Source organism: Leucoraja erinacea, chromosome 5, assembly GCF_028641065.1.
Source record: "Leucoraja erinacea ecotype New England chromosome 5, Leri_hhj_1, whole genome shotgun sequence".
Taxonomy (NCBI): Eukaryota; Metazoa; Chordata; class Chondrichthyes; order Rajiformes; family Rajidae; genus Leucoraja; species Leucoraja erinaceus.
Genome location: NC_073381.1, coordinates 25,131,880 through 25,149,709, shown reverse-complemented (window position 1 = coordinate 25,149,709; position 17,830 = coordinate 25,131,880). Strand labels below are relative to the sequence as shown.

The following is a 17,830-nucleotide window of genomic DNA, read 5'->3' as shown; positions in this document are numbered from 1 at the left end:
CCCAAGAAGTAACAAATTAAATGGAATGAACTGCCGGTGTGTGGTTAATAGCTAAATTAGAAAGTGTGCAGTACATTATCTTCCCAGTAGCTGTATTTGAATTTAACAGGAAAGCAGACACACAGTGCAAAAAACATAGATTGCATCACGTAATATTGTGACCAAATCTTATTTCTTGAAATCTGATCAAAATAAATAAAACTCATTCAAATCAAAAGTCAGGGGCAGATTCCTGATCGATAAATGCAAGGAATTTCTTATCAAAACAAATGCACCAAATCTTGTTAAGAATTATGTAAATAAATTATTTTAAACTTTATCTTGCAGCTATAACTGCAGATATTGAAATTGTTTTATTTATTGAAATTTTCATTTAAAGAAATTAAATGAACTTTACATTAAAACATATAAGCCATATATGCACGATTAAAAAGTATTCAAAATTAGTCATATTAATCTTCATTTGAACCATTTTTAAAGTTGAAACTGTAATACAGGTTTCTATTCTTATTTGCGGCAAACCTGACTTTTGGTTCTATTTTTGCAATTTAAAAAAACATTAAATGAAATCTAAAATGTAGTTGCCTTTGCTAAATCTTCATCACATAGGAAATTCACCTGGAATGGAGGGTTGTAGTTATGAGGAGAGATTAGATAGGCTGGCTGTTTTCTCATTGCAATTTAGGAGGATGAGCAGTGACATTATAGAGATTTACAACATTTTGACGAACATAGACAGGATAAATAGTTAAAATCTTTTTCCCAGAACATGGGTGTCTAATTTAAGAGGTCACAGGTCTAAGGTAAAGTGGTGCAATTTAAAGATGATATGGGCAAGATGACATGTGGCCAAAATGCCTTTTAAACATTGTAATTGTATGTACCTCCACGACCTCTTCTGGACGTTGTTCACTGAGTATATGGTTAGAACGAGCATCCCGAGGAGGTGTGGAGTTAGATAATATTACAACGTTTTAAAGGCAACTTGCCCAAGCTCTTGGATAGGAAAACAGGAGAGAGATATGGGCCTGATGAAGACAAATGAGACACAGTTAGGCATCACAGTATGATTGAGCTATCCCATAAAGCCCGGTTTCTGTGCTGCATGTTTCTATATTCATCCACAGGAACAAGGGATTTATTCAATTCATAACTTTCTACAGGGTTGGTTTGAGCTGGCTTTTCATGATTGTATTTAGGACTGTCGTCTGGCAGACAGATAATTTCTTAACTGTTTGGCAAAATATTCTTTAAGATCACATGTACTGGGATTGTGAAAAGCAGTGATAAAAATCAGGTTGTATTTCTTTTTTCCGCATGGAGTTGTGCCCACTAGGTTAGCTAGTTCCTTAGTCCAGAACACGGTTCCCTATTCACATTCTGTCTGATAATTGTTTTAAGAGCTTGCTTGGGTTTTGAATGCGAAATGAATGAATCTGTCAGACAACAATCAGGCTCTACCTCTAGCATTCAGCTAGAGAGAGGAATTCTCAACTAGAGTTTCCACTGTTAATAGTTCCCCACACTGCGTTACATGGAAACTGATATACACACACTTCAGGTAAGCAGAGGACTGGTTTTGCTGTCAAGGCACCCATATCTCAATAATTTGCTGACACTAACCTTCAACTAGTATTCATGGTAAATGCAAATGGATTTGGTAAAGGAGAGCTTACAAGGAATTGTGCTTCCACCTTTAGCGAGCACTTTCAGTAATAATTGAAGAGGGACAGATCAGTGGCGCAGCTGGTAGAGATGATGTCTCACAGTGCCAGAGACCCAGGTTCAATCCTGACCTGGGATACTATGTGTGCAGAGTTTTCATGTTTGCCTGTGACCGCATGGGTCTCATCCCACATCACAATGGCTTTGGGGTTTGCAGGTTAATTGGCCTCTGTAAATCACCCCTAGTGTGTAGGGGATGGGAAAGTGGGATAACTAATGTGAGTGGGCAAACAATCGATGGTCGGCATTGATTTGGTGGGCAGAAGGGCCTATTTCCATCCTGTATCTCAAAATTAAATTGAACGAAAATCAGTAGCAAACTCAATTATACTAAAAGGGACTGGGAGGGAATTTAAGAAGCAATCTAGGAAGACTTTAAAGTGGGGGAGACATTTTTTTTTCCTTGTGGATGTTTGCACTTTCTTGAAGGAATGGTTTAATGAAAACATCTGTTTAACTGGATTCCCAAAAATCTTTTTGTTTCAGGATACCTACCAATGCTATTAAATTCCAATTAAGTAGCCCACAGTAAAGAAATACTTATTGTTTATACATGTAACTAGGTATAAAATAATAGCATTATTGATGGCGAACTACATGAGCCTAAACTTCAGGTTTGATACCTATGCTACGATTTTCACAGGGATCTTTTCAAAACACTGAAGGGCAGCTGGAACACATAAAATATTAAATTTGTCTCGCCTCAGAAGCCATTGTCTGGATTTCAGCACAAATATCTGCAGTTCTCCAAATGAAACCTGTATTATTCTCTCTTTGCTGCTTAATTAAAATATGACCGTTAATACTTCATTAAAATATTTCATTATATTTAACCTTGATATTCACCGATTATGACCATTGGGCTAAAAAATGTCCTCCATTTCAGAAATGAGCAGGTTATCACTGGCAAAAATAGTGATGTAAAATAGAATTTGTCGTAAAGATGAGTTTAGGTTTGTAGATGTTTTATATATTTTAAAAGATTAAAAAGGAACTGCAGATGCGGGAAAATCGAAGGTTAAAAAATGCTGGAGAAACTCAGGGGGTGAGGCAGCATCTATGGAGAGAAGGAAGCGTCGCCTATTTCCTTGTTTCTCCAGCATTTTGTCTACCTTCAGTTGTTTTATATATTTAATTTTTATGTTTATAACTAAACTCCTGGTTTTATTAAATAAACCAGTTATCCTTGTGTTAAAGCTGCCTGTATCTGAGAATACAATGAGTTAAATTTTCAGCACATTTATTAAAAGATTTGTTGACAGCCAATCTTTTTCTCTTTGGTGCTTAGCTTCGGACAGCAAAATCCTGACGTGTGCTGCTGTGTGGCGGATGCCGAAGGAATTGGAATCAGGCAGTCATGAATCTCCTGATGATTCATCAAGCAACCCACAGACCTTAGAGCTGCTTTGTCACCTTGACAACACAGCCCATGGCAACGTTTCATGGTAGGTCGGTCAGTATTGATTTAAAATATTTCAACTGCTTCCTTCAGGATGGGAATGTGTGAAATTTTTAATTGTAACATCGAAATAGCAAAATCCTGTGGGAAAAAAAGAGAGATATTCAGGGGAAAAAAAGCCACAATTAGTTTGTGTATGTCTTACACCAGTATACAGTTTTATTTTATTCAAGTAATTATCCATCAGTTTTCTGCTCAGTTTAACAAGTTATTAGCTTTAATGCATTCTAACATGCAGCTGATTAAGGTAAATGTTACTGGGGAATATATACATCGAGATTTGAAGTAATGAGACTGAAACGTTTCCAAATAAATAACACAATAATTTGTGTTATCATTTTCATTATAATCCAAATCTGTTTCTTTCATTAATCAATATGCAGCAATTGTAATTGGCTAATTATGACAATCATTGAACATTAGATGCAGATGGTTTAAATGAATTATGTTTGAACCTGAGATTTCATTAAAAATCTGATTTTCAAGTTTTTGATAACACTTCAATAATAAATGAAATGTACTTTTCAAAATAAATATACTCACACTTTCAAGGTGCATGTTTCATTGGAAACTACACTTGAGGTAGCCATTACTCCCCAGAAATGGCACAGAAATGGTTGTTTCCATGTTTAAGTTCCTTGCCTTTCTCACACATGAGAATCAACCTGGCCACAAAGTATTTGGGTTTTTTTCTTAGTGTCATTCAATTTACAAGACTTAAATATGGTTCAAAAAGTGTTTGGAAGCTTCTGCATAAGACGGCTAGGAACTGCTGCCAGCATGTAAATGAGAACAATGAAGGCATTACTGAGTTTACAGCACAGCATTTGCTCCACAGAACAAGACAAGCTGCTTCCAGCTGGGTTGGATTATTTGCAGGGGCACTTCTCCTGCTCTTAATTGTAGTGAGATATAGACAATAGGTGCAGGAGCAGGCCATTTGGCCCCTCGAGCCAGCACCACCATTCAATGTGATCATGGCTGATCATCCACAATCAGAACCCCGTTCCTGCCTTCTCCCCATATCCCTTGACTCTGCTATCTTTCAGAGCCCTATCTAGCTCTCTCTTGAAAGCATCTAAGATTCAAAGATTCACAAACAATAGTATTGCCTTATGCCATCAGTGATTGTTTTTATTAACTTACTAGACTAAGTGGGACCCGTTGGGTTCCATGTTCACACAGGAGGGCTGGTCCCCCGACACAATATTCCACCTCTCCACCAATTCCAATATTGGTGGCCAGTGGGGGGGGGGGGCTTTCTGGAGTGCTGGTATGGGTTCTTGGGGTGGCAGCTCAGTCCCTCAAGCCTGATCTGCTGGCACCTCACTCACGGCTGGTGGGCTGGCAGTTGACTCATGACTATTCCTTGAAATTCCATTTCAAGCAGGGTGCAAGGCCGCCAAATTCAAGTGCAGTTTCCAACCATTTCAAGCAGGGTGAAAGGCCATCAAATTCAAGTGCAGTTTCATACCACTTCAAGCTGGATCCATGGCCACCAAATTCAAGTGCAGTTTCATACCACTTCAAGCTGGATCCAAGGCCACCAAATTCAAGTGCAGTTTCATACCACTTTCAGCAGGGTGCAAGGCCATCAAATTCAGTGCAGTTTCATACCATTTCAAGCAGGATGCAAGGCTGCCAAACTCAAGTGCAGTTTCATTCCACTTCAAGCAGGGTGCAAGGCCACCAAATTCAAATGCAGCTTCATACCATTTCATGCAGGGTGAAACCACCATAAAACCACACAAAACACCAAACTCACAGTTCAGTAGACATTTAATGTGTTCAGTTGATTCACAGCTCAGACAGAGTTGTGACCTCTCCCTCCCCCATCATGCAGAGACTGAGCCACACCCACACTTCCGGGTTTTATAATCCCTCCCCATCCCACCGGAAAAGATGTGGCTTTCATGGTGTGATTGACAGGAGAGAGATTCTCAACATTTTTAAAACACTAATAACACTTTTATTTTTCATTGATGGGAAGAATTCTCTGCACCTGCTCAGCCGAGGGGAGACTGAGTAAGCTGGCCAAAAAGCACAGCCGTAAGTGGTAGCGTTTTATCTAAAATCAATATACAGTGCAAACAGGAAGTAAGTGCATTTGCAGTAGTGCCTTTTAGCTTCAAGCCAAAGCACCCAAGCCACCATTTGCAGAAAGTAGTGCCGTTCAACTTCAAGCCAAAGTACCCAAGCCACCATTTGAAGTAAGTAGTGCCTTTTAACTTCATGCCACCATTTGAATTAAGTAGTGCCTTTCAACTTCATGCTACCATTTGCAGTAAGTAGTGCCTTTCAACTTCAAGCCAAAGCACGCAAGCCACCATTTGCAGTAAGTAATGCCTTTCAACTTCAAGCCAAAGCACCCGCCACCATTTGCAGTAAGTAGTGCCTTTCAACTTCAAGCCAAAGCACCCAAGCCACCATTTGCAGTAAGTAGTGCCTTTCAACTTCAAGCCAAAGCACCCGCCACCATTTGCAGTAAGTAGTGCCAACTTCAAGCCAAAGCACCCAAGCCACCATTTGCAGTAAGTAATGCCTTTCAACTTCCAGCCAAAGCACCCGCCACCATTTGCAGTTAGTGACTTTCAACTTCAAGCCAAAGCACCCAAGCCACCATTTGCAGTATGTAGTGCCTTTCATCTTCAAGCCAAAGCACCCAAGCCACCATTTGCAGTTAGTAGTGCCTTTCAACTTCAAGCCAAATTTCCGAAACACCCATTTGCAGGCAGTGCCTTTTTACTTCAAACAAACCATATTTTCATTTTCAAAACACATTAAGGGCTCACAGTTGTGTAGACATTCATTCAGTGTTACTCAGAGCTCAGAGAGATGTTACCCTTGGCTTCATCCATCTTGCAGAGACTGAGTGAGGCACACCACTTCCTGGTTTTATAGTCCCCCCCCCCTCCCTCCAGCAGGGGCAGCAGAGAGAATGGTGATTTTTTAAAAAACATTAATATCTCTCTGATTTGTCATCGATGTGAAAACTCCTCCGCACCCGTAAGGCGGAGGGGGGCTCTGAGCGAGGTGGCAAAAAATGACGGCCGAAGGTGGCGGCGTTCTGTCGGATATCGCAGCACAGTGGGCCAAAAGCGGTCAAGATCAGAGTTTTAGTAATATAGATTATGTATCCAGCTCCTTTCAGACTGCAGAAAACCACAAGGCACAGTTTGCAGTCCTTCATGAATGAGACCATTTGAGGCAAGCAAAACTTATCCTGCTTTCATTGATGCTCAGGCACAGTGAACACAGTGTTGCACATGCCAGCCTTCCAATGGTGCAGGTTAAGATTGACCTGCCATGTGTGATCTTGGCTCTTTTTAAGAAGGAAAAATTGTTTCACTCTGTTAAACATTGGCAGTGCATCCTGCTGACATACGCCTATGATGCTATTCCTTCATGTTGTCTCATCCTCACTTTTACTTAGGTTTCAACCAGCATTTCAATCAAGGACTGCCTTCTGAGCATCGAAAATTAACTCCTCATGATATGACTGGTGATCTTTGGTCACATGTGCACTGCAAGGCAACATTGTACCACAGGGAAAATTATGCAGAATACATTGACATTTTAAAGCAATGATACCCATTGTTTGAAACAGTGTGGAGCTCTGTAGTAGAGCACCTTTGAAAGCTTGCATTAGTCTATTTGCAAACTGCTCATCCTAAGCATTAAGTAGCTACAGGGTGAGAGCTGGATATGGAAATAAAGCAATAGGAAGTACAATAGTAAGTAGAGAAGAGGGAGGGAAGTTGCAAAATGCTCAGCCTTCTTCTGCCCAGGCTCGATATTTAAATTATTAATTAGTATCCTCAGCAATGGTTATGCAATTCGTCAATACCTTTTGCTGTTCTCCAATAATTGACATCACATTATCTTTTTTATTATAACGCATGAAATGAAAATGACCACAAAATGTATATCTTGGCCTCATCTGTAAAGGCATGAGTGTCCTGGTCAGCACATGGACACAGCATAGAGATTAAAGAGTGAGGGATTTGGGAGCAGAGATGTTATAATTCTGACAATGAATTAGGCGTCTTTGTTTCTCGAGCTGCTTCACCTCCATAGTCTTGGTGATTCATTTGTTGCCCGATTATGACAATGTGTTCAATTATGAAAAGTGGGTCCAGAATTGTGTTGGGGGTAGTGCGAACTTGCAAGGCAACAACACGTGTTCCGAAGCAGAATGAAAATCTTTGATTAAAACCTTAGCATTGGCCATTTGATATTGTAACATGGTTACTTCATGCTGTTTCAGGTGTGGACTCCTATACATCCATGAGATTGAGTGCAGGCTTGGCGATCATTTCGCTGAACACCTCCGCTCAGTCCGCCTAGGCCTTCCCGATCTCCTGGTTTTTAAACGCTTTAACTCCCCGTCCTATTCCCACACTGACCTTTCTGTCCTGGGCCTCCTCCGCTGTCAGAGTGTGGCCCAACACAAATTAGAGGAACAATGCCTCACGTTTCGCTTGGGCACTACAACTCAGCTGTAGAAATATTGATTTCCCTAACTTCAAGAAACCTTTGCTTTTGTTTTCTCTCCATCCTTCCCAATCCTAGTTCTCAGTCTAGTTTAATTGGCCTCTTGATTAAATATTACTGATTGTATGCCTCGTTATCACCATCCCCTCAGCTTACAACATTGCAATGATCATCGTCCCCTTTGATCTGTGTTTTCTCACCTTACCCTTCCATATCTCTATGTCCTCGTTTCCCCTGACTCTCAGTCTCAAGAAGGGTCTTGACCTGAAAGGTCACCCATTCCTTTTCTCCAGAGATGCTGCCTGTCCCGCTGAGTTACTCCAGCATTTTGTGTCCATCTTTGGCGACTTCACGATTGTGTTAGCTTTTCCATATGACATATGATGAGCTCTAAGTTCTTGGCATCTGTTTTCATCAAGGCGAAGGACATGGGGAATAGTGAGCTCAGTGTGGAGAATGCTAAAATCCAAGGGCGTTTCGAGATTAAGGAGGAAATGATGTTGGGACTCTTGATGTGCATTAAAGTGGATTTCTCACCTGGATCTCATGGGATCTATCCCAGGTTATTGAGAGAGGCAAGACAGGAGATTGTGCGAGCCTTGGTGAAGACCTTCCCAAAGGACTGGAGAGTTGCTAATGTTTTTCCTTTACTTAAGAAGGGAAGTACAGAGCATCCAGGAAATTATAGGTCAGTGAGCATTGCGTCAATGGTAGGGAAACTATTGGAGAAGAATCTTCGGGATAGGAATAAATGACTTGGATGAAAACGTAGTCGACTTGGTTACCGAATTAACGGATGACACCAATATTGCTGGGGTCGCATACTGTGAGGATGGCATAACATACGATGATCATAGTATCTATCATAGTATATCATAGTTGATATAGATCAACTACAGAAATGGGCAGAGAAATGGCAGATTAAGTTGAATCCAAGCAACTATGGGAGGTCAAATGTGAGGACGAAATATGCAATTCCTTTATGGAATTCCATATGCATGACCTTTAACAGCATTGTACAGAGGGATCTTGAGGGCCAAGTCCATAACTTACTGAAAGTGGCAACACCAGTAGCTAGAGTGGTAAAGAGGCATATGGTATGCTTGTTTCCATAGGTCGAGGCGTTGACTATGAGAGTAAAGAAGTCTGGATACGGCTGTAGAGATCTTTGGTAAGGCAGCATATGGAGGATTACGCGCACTTCAGTTCACTCCAATACAGGAAAGATGTGAAGGCATTGGAAATGGTGCAGAGAAGGTTTACCAGTATGATGTCTGGATTGGGGGTATTAGCTACAGGGAGAGTTGGAAAGACTTGGATTATTTTCTCTGGAACTCGAGAGGTTGTGGTGAGACCTGATAGAAGTATATAAAATTATGAGAGGCATATATCGGGGAGACAGTCAGAACCTTTTTCCCAAGATGGAAAAATCCATAACTGGAGGTCATAGATTTAAGGTGAGAGAGGCAAAGTTTAAAAGATATGTGCGGGGCATATTATTTTGCACAGATTGTGGTGAGTGCCTGGAGCATGCTTCCGGGGATGGTGGTGGAGGCAGATAAGCTAGGGGTTGTTAAGAGACTTTTGGATAGCTGTATGGATATGCAGGTTGTGGAGGGATGGATTATGTGCAGGCAGATACGAGTTTATCGGGGCACCATGTTCAACGCCGACAATGTGGGCAAAGAGCCTGTTCTTGCACTGTACTGTTCTATGTTCTATGAGTTCGACTTTTTTCCGTGTTGTGTGCTGACATGTTTTCCTGCAAGTAAACAGAAGCAAATCAGTGAGCATTTTACAATGTACTGTATTGTCAGTTGACTGTCCTGGTTTGATAATTGCCTTGTGTGTGAATTTGGAGTGTAAAGGGCCTGTCCCACTTGGGCGTTATTTGCGCGTAATTTACGCAACATTATTTGCGCATCGCGAATCATTACATGCGCATGGTGCATGGTGACGTAGGCAGTGACGCGCGCATGGTGCATGGTGACGTAGGCAGTGACGCGCGCATGGTGCATGGTGACGTAGGCAGTGACGCGCGCATGGTGCATGGTGACGTAGGCAGTGACGCGCGCATGGTGCATGGTGACGTAGGCAGTGACGCGCGGTTGCGCGCGGCACCCCAGGATTTTGGTATGTACAAAATCTTCGCGCGCCATCTGCGTGACGCGCAAACAACGCCCAAGTGGGACATGCCCTTAAGGCATCTACACTGTGAAATGTAGAACATTTGAATTGAAGGACTGAATATTGATTAAAAGAGATTGTAAGATTGATTTTTTACAAGGTGAGGCCAGTAGTACAATTATTCAGTTATGCCATTTGAAGATCGAGCCCAAACACCTGGTGATCTATAGATTGATCTGACATTGTATTTGTGTACATCCTTCTTGGCATTGTTACCTATACCTACTGCTTCTTTTATCTGAAGGCCAGTGTTCTGACATCTTATACTGAGATCAGTGTACTGTCAGAAATGTTTGGTAGAGCTTCACTTGAATGTTTGACCACTTCTCAAGGTATCAGAGGGATTCATTTTTGAAATGGTCCCCATTACTTCATGCAACAGCCCTTGCTATTTGGCCGCATGATGATTCCTGAGACTAACGAACAGTGCAGGTGGTGCTGGGTGCAGGCAGCAATAATATGAAGCAGTAGGTAGCAGCAGTTTAATGTTCTGCCTGCACGCATTGAATTAGTTAATCGTGTAGTACAATCTTCTTAAAGATCTAAAGCAATTTATTTCCCAAAATAGCTAAATGTTTTGGAGTGGAAGTGTGCTTTCTTGCGATGGCACACTGGCTGTGCAATTTCCCAAATTATTTTGAATGTTTTCATTAAAAATAAAGAATTTACAATTTTATTTCTCAGTTACCTGAAATTTCTAATGCCTACGATTAAATGTTAGTAGAAAAGCATTTCATACTTTGCAATTATCAATTATCCTCTAAAATATACTTTGTCATTTCGTTTGGACCTCAAGGGGTCCAAATGACAAATAAATTGTATCTTGTATCTTGTCTCAGGTTACTGAATAGAAACTTTTTTCTTGAAAGCCAGGCTCGCTTCTCAAAACCTTAGCATGCATTTGAAGGATGATTGAGCTGAATATGAAATGTACATCCTGATCATGTACACAGTATTACATTTCACAAATCTCAGGATTTATTCCTCTCAAATAATTCTAATGCACCAGAAAATCTATCAGTAAATGATTTTGGAAAAAAAAAACAATTTGATGATAGCCAAAATTCTCATAAATGTAGATTTGGTAATATTTCTAGCTATTAATTTTGAATTTTAATTGTAACTTGATTTACAAAGTTTTTGGATTCCGTTTGAATTTTTCTTTGGAAATATAAATCTTAATTATGATTTTGATTCATTCAATATGGGATTATCAAGGACATTATATGTGTTCACCTTAAGTAGGGGTCAGTTCCAGTGAAGATGTGAAACTTTGGAATCTATTGGAGCACACTTATAAATGCATTATAGGCCATTATCATTTTTTCCATGAGTACGTTCTGATCCAACATGCCATCTGAAAAGTATTTATCCCCCTTTGACTCTGTTGCTTTGACCTCCTCGGCCTCATCCATTTCCCAACTTTTCATTATGCTGCAAAGGTAGAAAATCTGTATCCAAATTTTGCAACATTATCAAAAAGTGTATGAAAATATATTTGTGTGAATAAATTGCAGGACTTTTAACTTTCCAGGCTTTCAGCCTCCAATATTTGCAAGTTGCAGTGAGTCCCCAAGTGGCTTCATTGGATAATCATTCCATTACATCCTCCCTTTGTAAGTTATGACTTTTATATGCAACAGGAACAAAGTGCTGTGTAAATATAAATTTATATGCAACTTGGATAGGTACACAAAAATGTTGGAGAAACTCAGCGGGTGCAGCAGCATCTATGGAGCTCCATAGATGCTGCTGTACCCGCTGAGTTTCTCCAGCATTTTTGTGTACCTTCGATTTTCCAGCATCTGCAGTTCCTTCTTAAAGTACTTGGATAATTTCCTCTACTATAATTCCACATAGTTTGGGAATCTTTGATATTCTGAATTGTGCAAACCTAGACCTTGTAAGACATGGTATATATGCATTTTACTAATAAATTGTGTTGGTGAATATGATTGGGATTGTTACAAACATTTTTTTGATCTACAGTGTACTATGGGAGCCAATGGGAGATGGTAAAAAGATAGCATCATTGGCTGATAATCACATTCTTCTTTGGGACCTGCAAGAAAGCTCAAGCAAGGCCGTGGTAAGCAATTTTGTAGTTTACCTTTTTCTTTTCTGATAAAACCATTGTTTTCCTATTCTCAGTTGTTTTCGGTATAAAATCGATTTTATTTTGCATTGTTACTGAAAACATCCTTTGGTAAACGTATTGAGAGTAATTGCATCTTTACGATAGTGAATGTATATTGTTAAAATTGCTTACAAAATATCATTATAGTGTGTTAATTTACATTGAGAGTTTCTATTATAATTGTTGATGTGCCAAAATAAAGATTGATTGATGGGAAGTTAAAGTGGACACATAGATAGTACACAACCACCCAAGGTGACAAAAGGCAGGGAAGATGTTTGCACCTGGTTCTGAATGGCTACGAAACGATAAGGCGTCTTGTGCCTATGAAGCAAGCATTAGACCATTTGAAAATTTAGAGAAAGAGGCTGAATGAAGCTTTGAGTCAAGTAGAAGATCTGCTTTGGGTTGCTGCTGATTGGTTTGGAGAAAACAAACCCCAACACTATGCCTTAAATAAGGTAATTACTTACAACTGAAAGCGCACAGTCCTGAGAATGTTTTCATATACGCCGTACAATGTCTCTGAATCCAATCGGCAAACCTCAACTCTTTCCATTCGCTCGATCCCATCTTCTATTGCCCGGTCCCTGGTCTTTGAGCTTCCAGAGCAAACCTACCTCCGAATCCGCTCAATCCTCCTATCGACCTCCACAACACACATCAGTCACAAGTTTGGAAAAGGGGAAGTACAATGGGATCTGGGGGTCCTTGTACATCAGTCTATGAAAGTAAGCATGCAGGTACAGCAAAAAAAAAATGAAATGAAATGATTCAATTTATTGTCATTGTCAGTGTACAGTACAGAGACAACGAAATGCATTTTTAGCATCTCCCTTGAAAGGGAGACACAGGGCGTCGCGGTGTGCCCGCGCCTGCCGCCGTAACATTCCATTACAGGCAAAGGTGGGTGAAGTGTCTTGCCCAAGGACACAACGACAGTATGCACTCCAAGCGGGATTTGAACCGGCTACCCTCCGGTCGCCAGCCGAACTCTTAGCCCATTGTGCTATCTGTCGTCCTAGCAGGCAGTGAAGAAAGCGAATGGCATGTTGGCCTTTATAACAAGAGGAATCGAACATAGGAGCAAAGAGGTCCTTCTGCAGACCTAGTGAGACCACACCTGGAGTATTGTGTGCAGTTTTCATCCCCTAATTTGAGAAAGGACATTCTTGCTATTGAAGGAGTGCAGCGTAGGTTTACAAGGTTAATTCCCGGGATGGCGGGACTGTCATATGCTGAGAGAATGGAGCAGCTGGGCTTGTACACTCTGGAGTTTAGAAGGATGAGAGGGAATCTCATCGAAACATATAAGATTGTTAAGGGCTTGGACACGCTAGAGGCAGGAAACATGTTCTCGATGTTGGGGGAGTCGAGAACCAGGGGCCACAGTTTAAGAATAAGGGGTAAGCCATTTAGAACAGAGATGAGGAAATGCTTTTTCTCTCAGAGAGTGGTGAGTCTGTGGAATTCTCTGCCTCAGGGGGCGTTGGAGGCAGGTTCTCTGGATGCTTTCAAGAGAGAGCTAGATAGGGCTCCTAAAAATAACGGAGTCAGGGGATATGGGGAGAAGGCAGGAACGGGGTAATGATTGGGGATGATCAGCCGTGATCACATTGAATGGCTGTGCTGGCTCGAAGGGCCGAATGGCCTACTCCTGCACCTATTGTCTATTGTTCCTGGGTCAGCCAATTTAGATATATTATTGTTATTGCAGTACAATCTCTACCTCCTCCCTCTCTACCCTCCTCCCCTCCCTCTCTACCACCCCTACCTCTCTACTCCCCTTCTGGGGACCAGCCCTCCCCTGTGATGCCTCTCCCCCCCCCCCCCCCACTTGATCTAGTCTTTATTAAATTTCTCCCTAATCTATTTTTTAAGAAGATCAATCCCAGCACCTTTCTATATAAATTCCTCATTCCTAATGCCTTTCTAGAAAACTTTCAGTGCACCAGTTTAACTAAACAAAATGATAAAATTGGAAAATATTCTCAAAAAAAAATGTAATTGGGTAAAAAAAACACACAGTGGATCAGGCAGCATCTTGGGAGAACATGGACAGGTGGCATTTTGGGTCAGGGCCCTTCTTCAGACTTCAAAAGCCCTGTGTTTTTGTACCTTTAATTAATTAGAGTTTTTTTTAGATCTTTTTTTATTTTCGTGCTTCATACTGACTGGTTTGATTGACTAGGGGCAAGTGTCAAGAGTTTTTAATTGTCATACAAAACTGACAATAGAACAATGACATTCTTACCTGCTGCAGCTTATCGGGCTCATTAACGCAATAACAGATGGATACATTTATAATAATCAATTATACAATAAATTAACTATAATACGAGGTAAGGAACTGGATCCACTCCAATTCACTACAAATCAACAAGGAAATGAACTCGCTGGCTCTCTGCTCTGCACTGGAGCGATATAGCAATAAATCTGTAGTTGGATTAGTCCAGAATGTGTACAGCAACAATGTGCAGTGGGGAGTTCAGAGCGAGAAAATAAAAAGTTGAAAAATGGATGGAGAACAAAATGTTTGTGACATTTAAGTTTGTGTAATGTTTTAAAGGAGTTGTAAAGTGGTGAAATGTCTGGCTTTACAATACTCTTTTTTTAACTGAATTTGACTTTCTAAGATGTAAAAGATAATAAAAGTAATTATTAATTTATTTATTAATCCCATTAAGTTTTAAAAAATCAATTTTATAAGTAAACATTTACCAATTTTTCATAAATTCATAGGATTGTACAGAAAGTTGCTGACTTTGGCTCTGGTTTACTTCCAGTGCAAGGAAACAACAGGGTCCAATCATTTTAATGAATTGTAACCAGTATGTGATGAATGGGAAAGTAGGTCATAAAAAACTTAAGTGAATCAGAAAAGATCAGGAGGATAATTGCAAAATGAATAGCAGCTTCACATCCATTAAACTTTATGTGTATGGCACATTGAGAGCGAAAGTGGCAGCAACTGGATCAGATGCAATCAAGTGCCGTGCATCATTGGGAACTTAAATTAAATGTTTTTGCAATATAGACTCACTGGCTAAATATTTTTTCACTGGTCTTTTTTTTAGCACTGAACATATCATTCTCCAAGTCATATCAAGTCAAGTTGATTGTCTTAGGCACAGTGCATTGAGGCACAGATACTGTGGAAAGCTTGCTTCCAGCAGCATCACAGGCACATAGACTCAGACAGCAAACAAAAATATATCTTATTATTTGAATTTCATAAAAATATATTCGGTAAAAAGAGTAAAAACTGCAAAAAAACAAGAGTGCAAAGAAAACAAATCCATGGTAGTGCAAGAGATGGCTTATTGTTGAGGTAGGAGAAGGCTTGATTCAAGAACCTGATGGTTGCAGTGAAGCAGCTGTTACAGAGTCTGCTGGTGTGCAGCATCAGGCTTCAGTACGTCCTGTCTGACACGAGCAGTGAAGACAGGGCATGGCCTAGAAGGTAGGAATCATCGATGATAGATGTGGCCTTCCTGAAGCAGTGCTTCATGTAGATGCTTTTGATTGTGGGGAGGACTGTGCCTGTGATTGACAGGGCTAAGTCTACCACTCTCTGCAGCCTCTTGCGTTCATTGGCTTTGGAATTGCTATACCAGGCCATAATCCAATCAGTCAGGATACTTTCTAACTCTTGTGAGGTCCAAAGATGTATTGTAAGTATTGCCAGCAAGGAATAGATGAGAATGTGGGATTAATGACGGATTAGTATAAATGGGTGCATTATGGTTGGCGTGGACTCAGTGTGCCAAAGGGTCTGTTTGAGTGTGGTATTTCTCTGTGACTCTAAAGTACAACATTAATATTTATGAATTCCTGCATAGTTAATTTATTTGGCTGTTTCTCGAATTCTATATCTTCCTTTCTTGATGCCATTGGTTTATGTAACGTGTTTTAGCTCTCAAGTTCAGCAACTCTCGAAGGAAAAGGCCAGTTAAAGTTCACTTCTGGACAATGGAGTCCTCACCACAACTGCACACAAATTGCAACAGCTAACGACACAGTTATTCGAGGCTGGGACACCAGGACCATGAGGTAAGCACAAGATGGTTCTCAATCAGCAGTTCATTGTAGTTGTTGTATATTGAAGACATAATCTGAAAATACTTGACATTCTAAACTTATTAAAATGCAGCCTGTGAAATGACCACCTTTAGGCATGCTTTCAGTTGATCGCTTCAGCAAATTAACATCTTACAATTTACTGCAACTTTTGTAATTGGCATTACTGTATTTACTACACAGGTGGCTTTAAGATGGTTTAGTTGTATATACTTATATCTTATTAAGTCAGTAATGAACAAATCCATAATGGTATTTATTTGACTTGTTTGTGCAACCTCAGTGCCAACTCTGTAATGTCAGAATTCTTTGTCTCTGTCCCTGCAACCATTGGGATTTCATTGGACTTGCTGAAACACAGAATAAAGCTATTGATATTATTTCAAGAAATCACCCAAGCAATTTTGACTTCACCCTTTCACCTCATTGGATAGCAAAATGCACCAAATGTTCCTACTGAGCTCTACTCATTGTGTACCTACACAATGATTGGACTTCCACAGTATTTGAACTTCTGAACTTTTTATTCAAATGTTTGTTCTTTAATTTTTTTGAAGGAAACTTAGCTAATTTTCAAGAACTAGATCCAATCAGGACTTCATAAAAAAATAAAAAAGATTTACGCAAAGAATCCCTTGTGGGGGGAAGTCAGCCACAAACTAAAAATCTCGTCTGGGTCCTATTGCCTTATTTAAATAATAGAGTGATAGAGCTATAGAGCTCAGACCCCTCATTCCATCTTGCCCATGCTGACCAAGTTGGTATTACTGGCCTAGTCCCATTTTCCTGCATTGGGTCTACAGCCCTCTAACCCCTTCATATCCATATGTTTATCCAAATGTATTTTTAAAGTCGTAATAAGCTCATCTGACAGATTATTTCAGATACAGACCACCCTCTGAGAGGAAAGGTTGTTCCTGACATCCCTATTAAGTCTCTCTTCATTTATCTTGAACCCTTTGCCCTCCAGTTTTATAATCCTCTAGCCTGGGAAGAAGGATGTAGATGGTCACATTATCCATACCCTTCATGAAGTTGAACACCTCTAAAAAGTTAGCCCTGATCCTAGTTAGCCCTGCCATGATCACATTGAATGGCGGTGCTGGCTCGAAGGGCCGAATGGCCTACTCCTGCACCTATTGTCTATTGTCTATTGAGCTTCCTACGCTCCAAAGGAAAAATACCTAGCATATCCAACCCCTCCCTATACTCAAGCCCAAAAGCCCATGTTACACCATGGTGAATCCCATCTGCACCCTTTCCAACTTAATGATATCCTTCCCATAGCTGGGTGAACCGGACTTACGACACAGTACACAAACTGAGGACATGTACACTTAAATCATGATGTGTCAACTTTATACAATACGCTTACCAATACTGAATAACGTTTAGTGGAGAAGGAAAAAATGCTTTTTTTGCTATAAAGATATAAACTTTACAAAAATACCAGTTTTGTAGACGATTTTGTACACAATGATCAGTTGTATGAAAATTGTATGAAACACCATGTGTGGTGCCTTTGAAAATATAAATTAACCTATTTAATATTCACTTATTTTTATGATGCATACTTTTATTTCTAAACTTCAAAATTACATGGAATCTTTCCAAAAATTAATTCAATGAAAATATTAAATATTATGCAAAATTATGTCTATTCCACATTAATAAAGTCAGAGGAATAGGTGTAAACTATCCTGAAGCCTACATCCTCGTTTAACAAAATCATGACTAATGTGTGGCCT

At 40.1% G+C, this 17,830-nt stretch overlaps 1 protein-coding gene across 2 annotated transcripts in view; it reads left to right on the top strand.

The window, feature by feature from the left end:
• Positions 1-17,830, top strand: part of eipr1 (EARP complex and GARP complex interacting protein 1) — a 60,588-nt gene that overhangs the window by 33,105 nt on the left and 9,653 nt on the right. For both annotated transcript variants that reach the window (XM_055635256.1, XM_055635257.1), the window contains exons 4-6: positions 3,014-3,170; positions 11,855-11,954; positions 15,919-16,055. In XM_055635256.1, the coding sequence (XP_055491231.1) occupies positions 3,014-3,170; positions 11,855-11,954; positions 15,919-16,055 (394 nt within the window). The remainder of the gene's footprint in view (positions 1-3,013; positions 3,171-11,854; positions 11,955-15,918; positions 16,056-17,830) is intronic.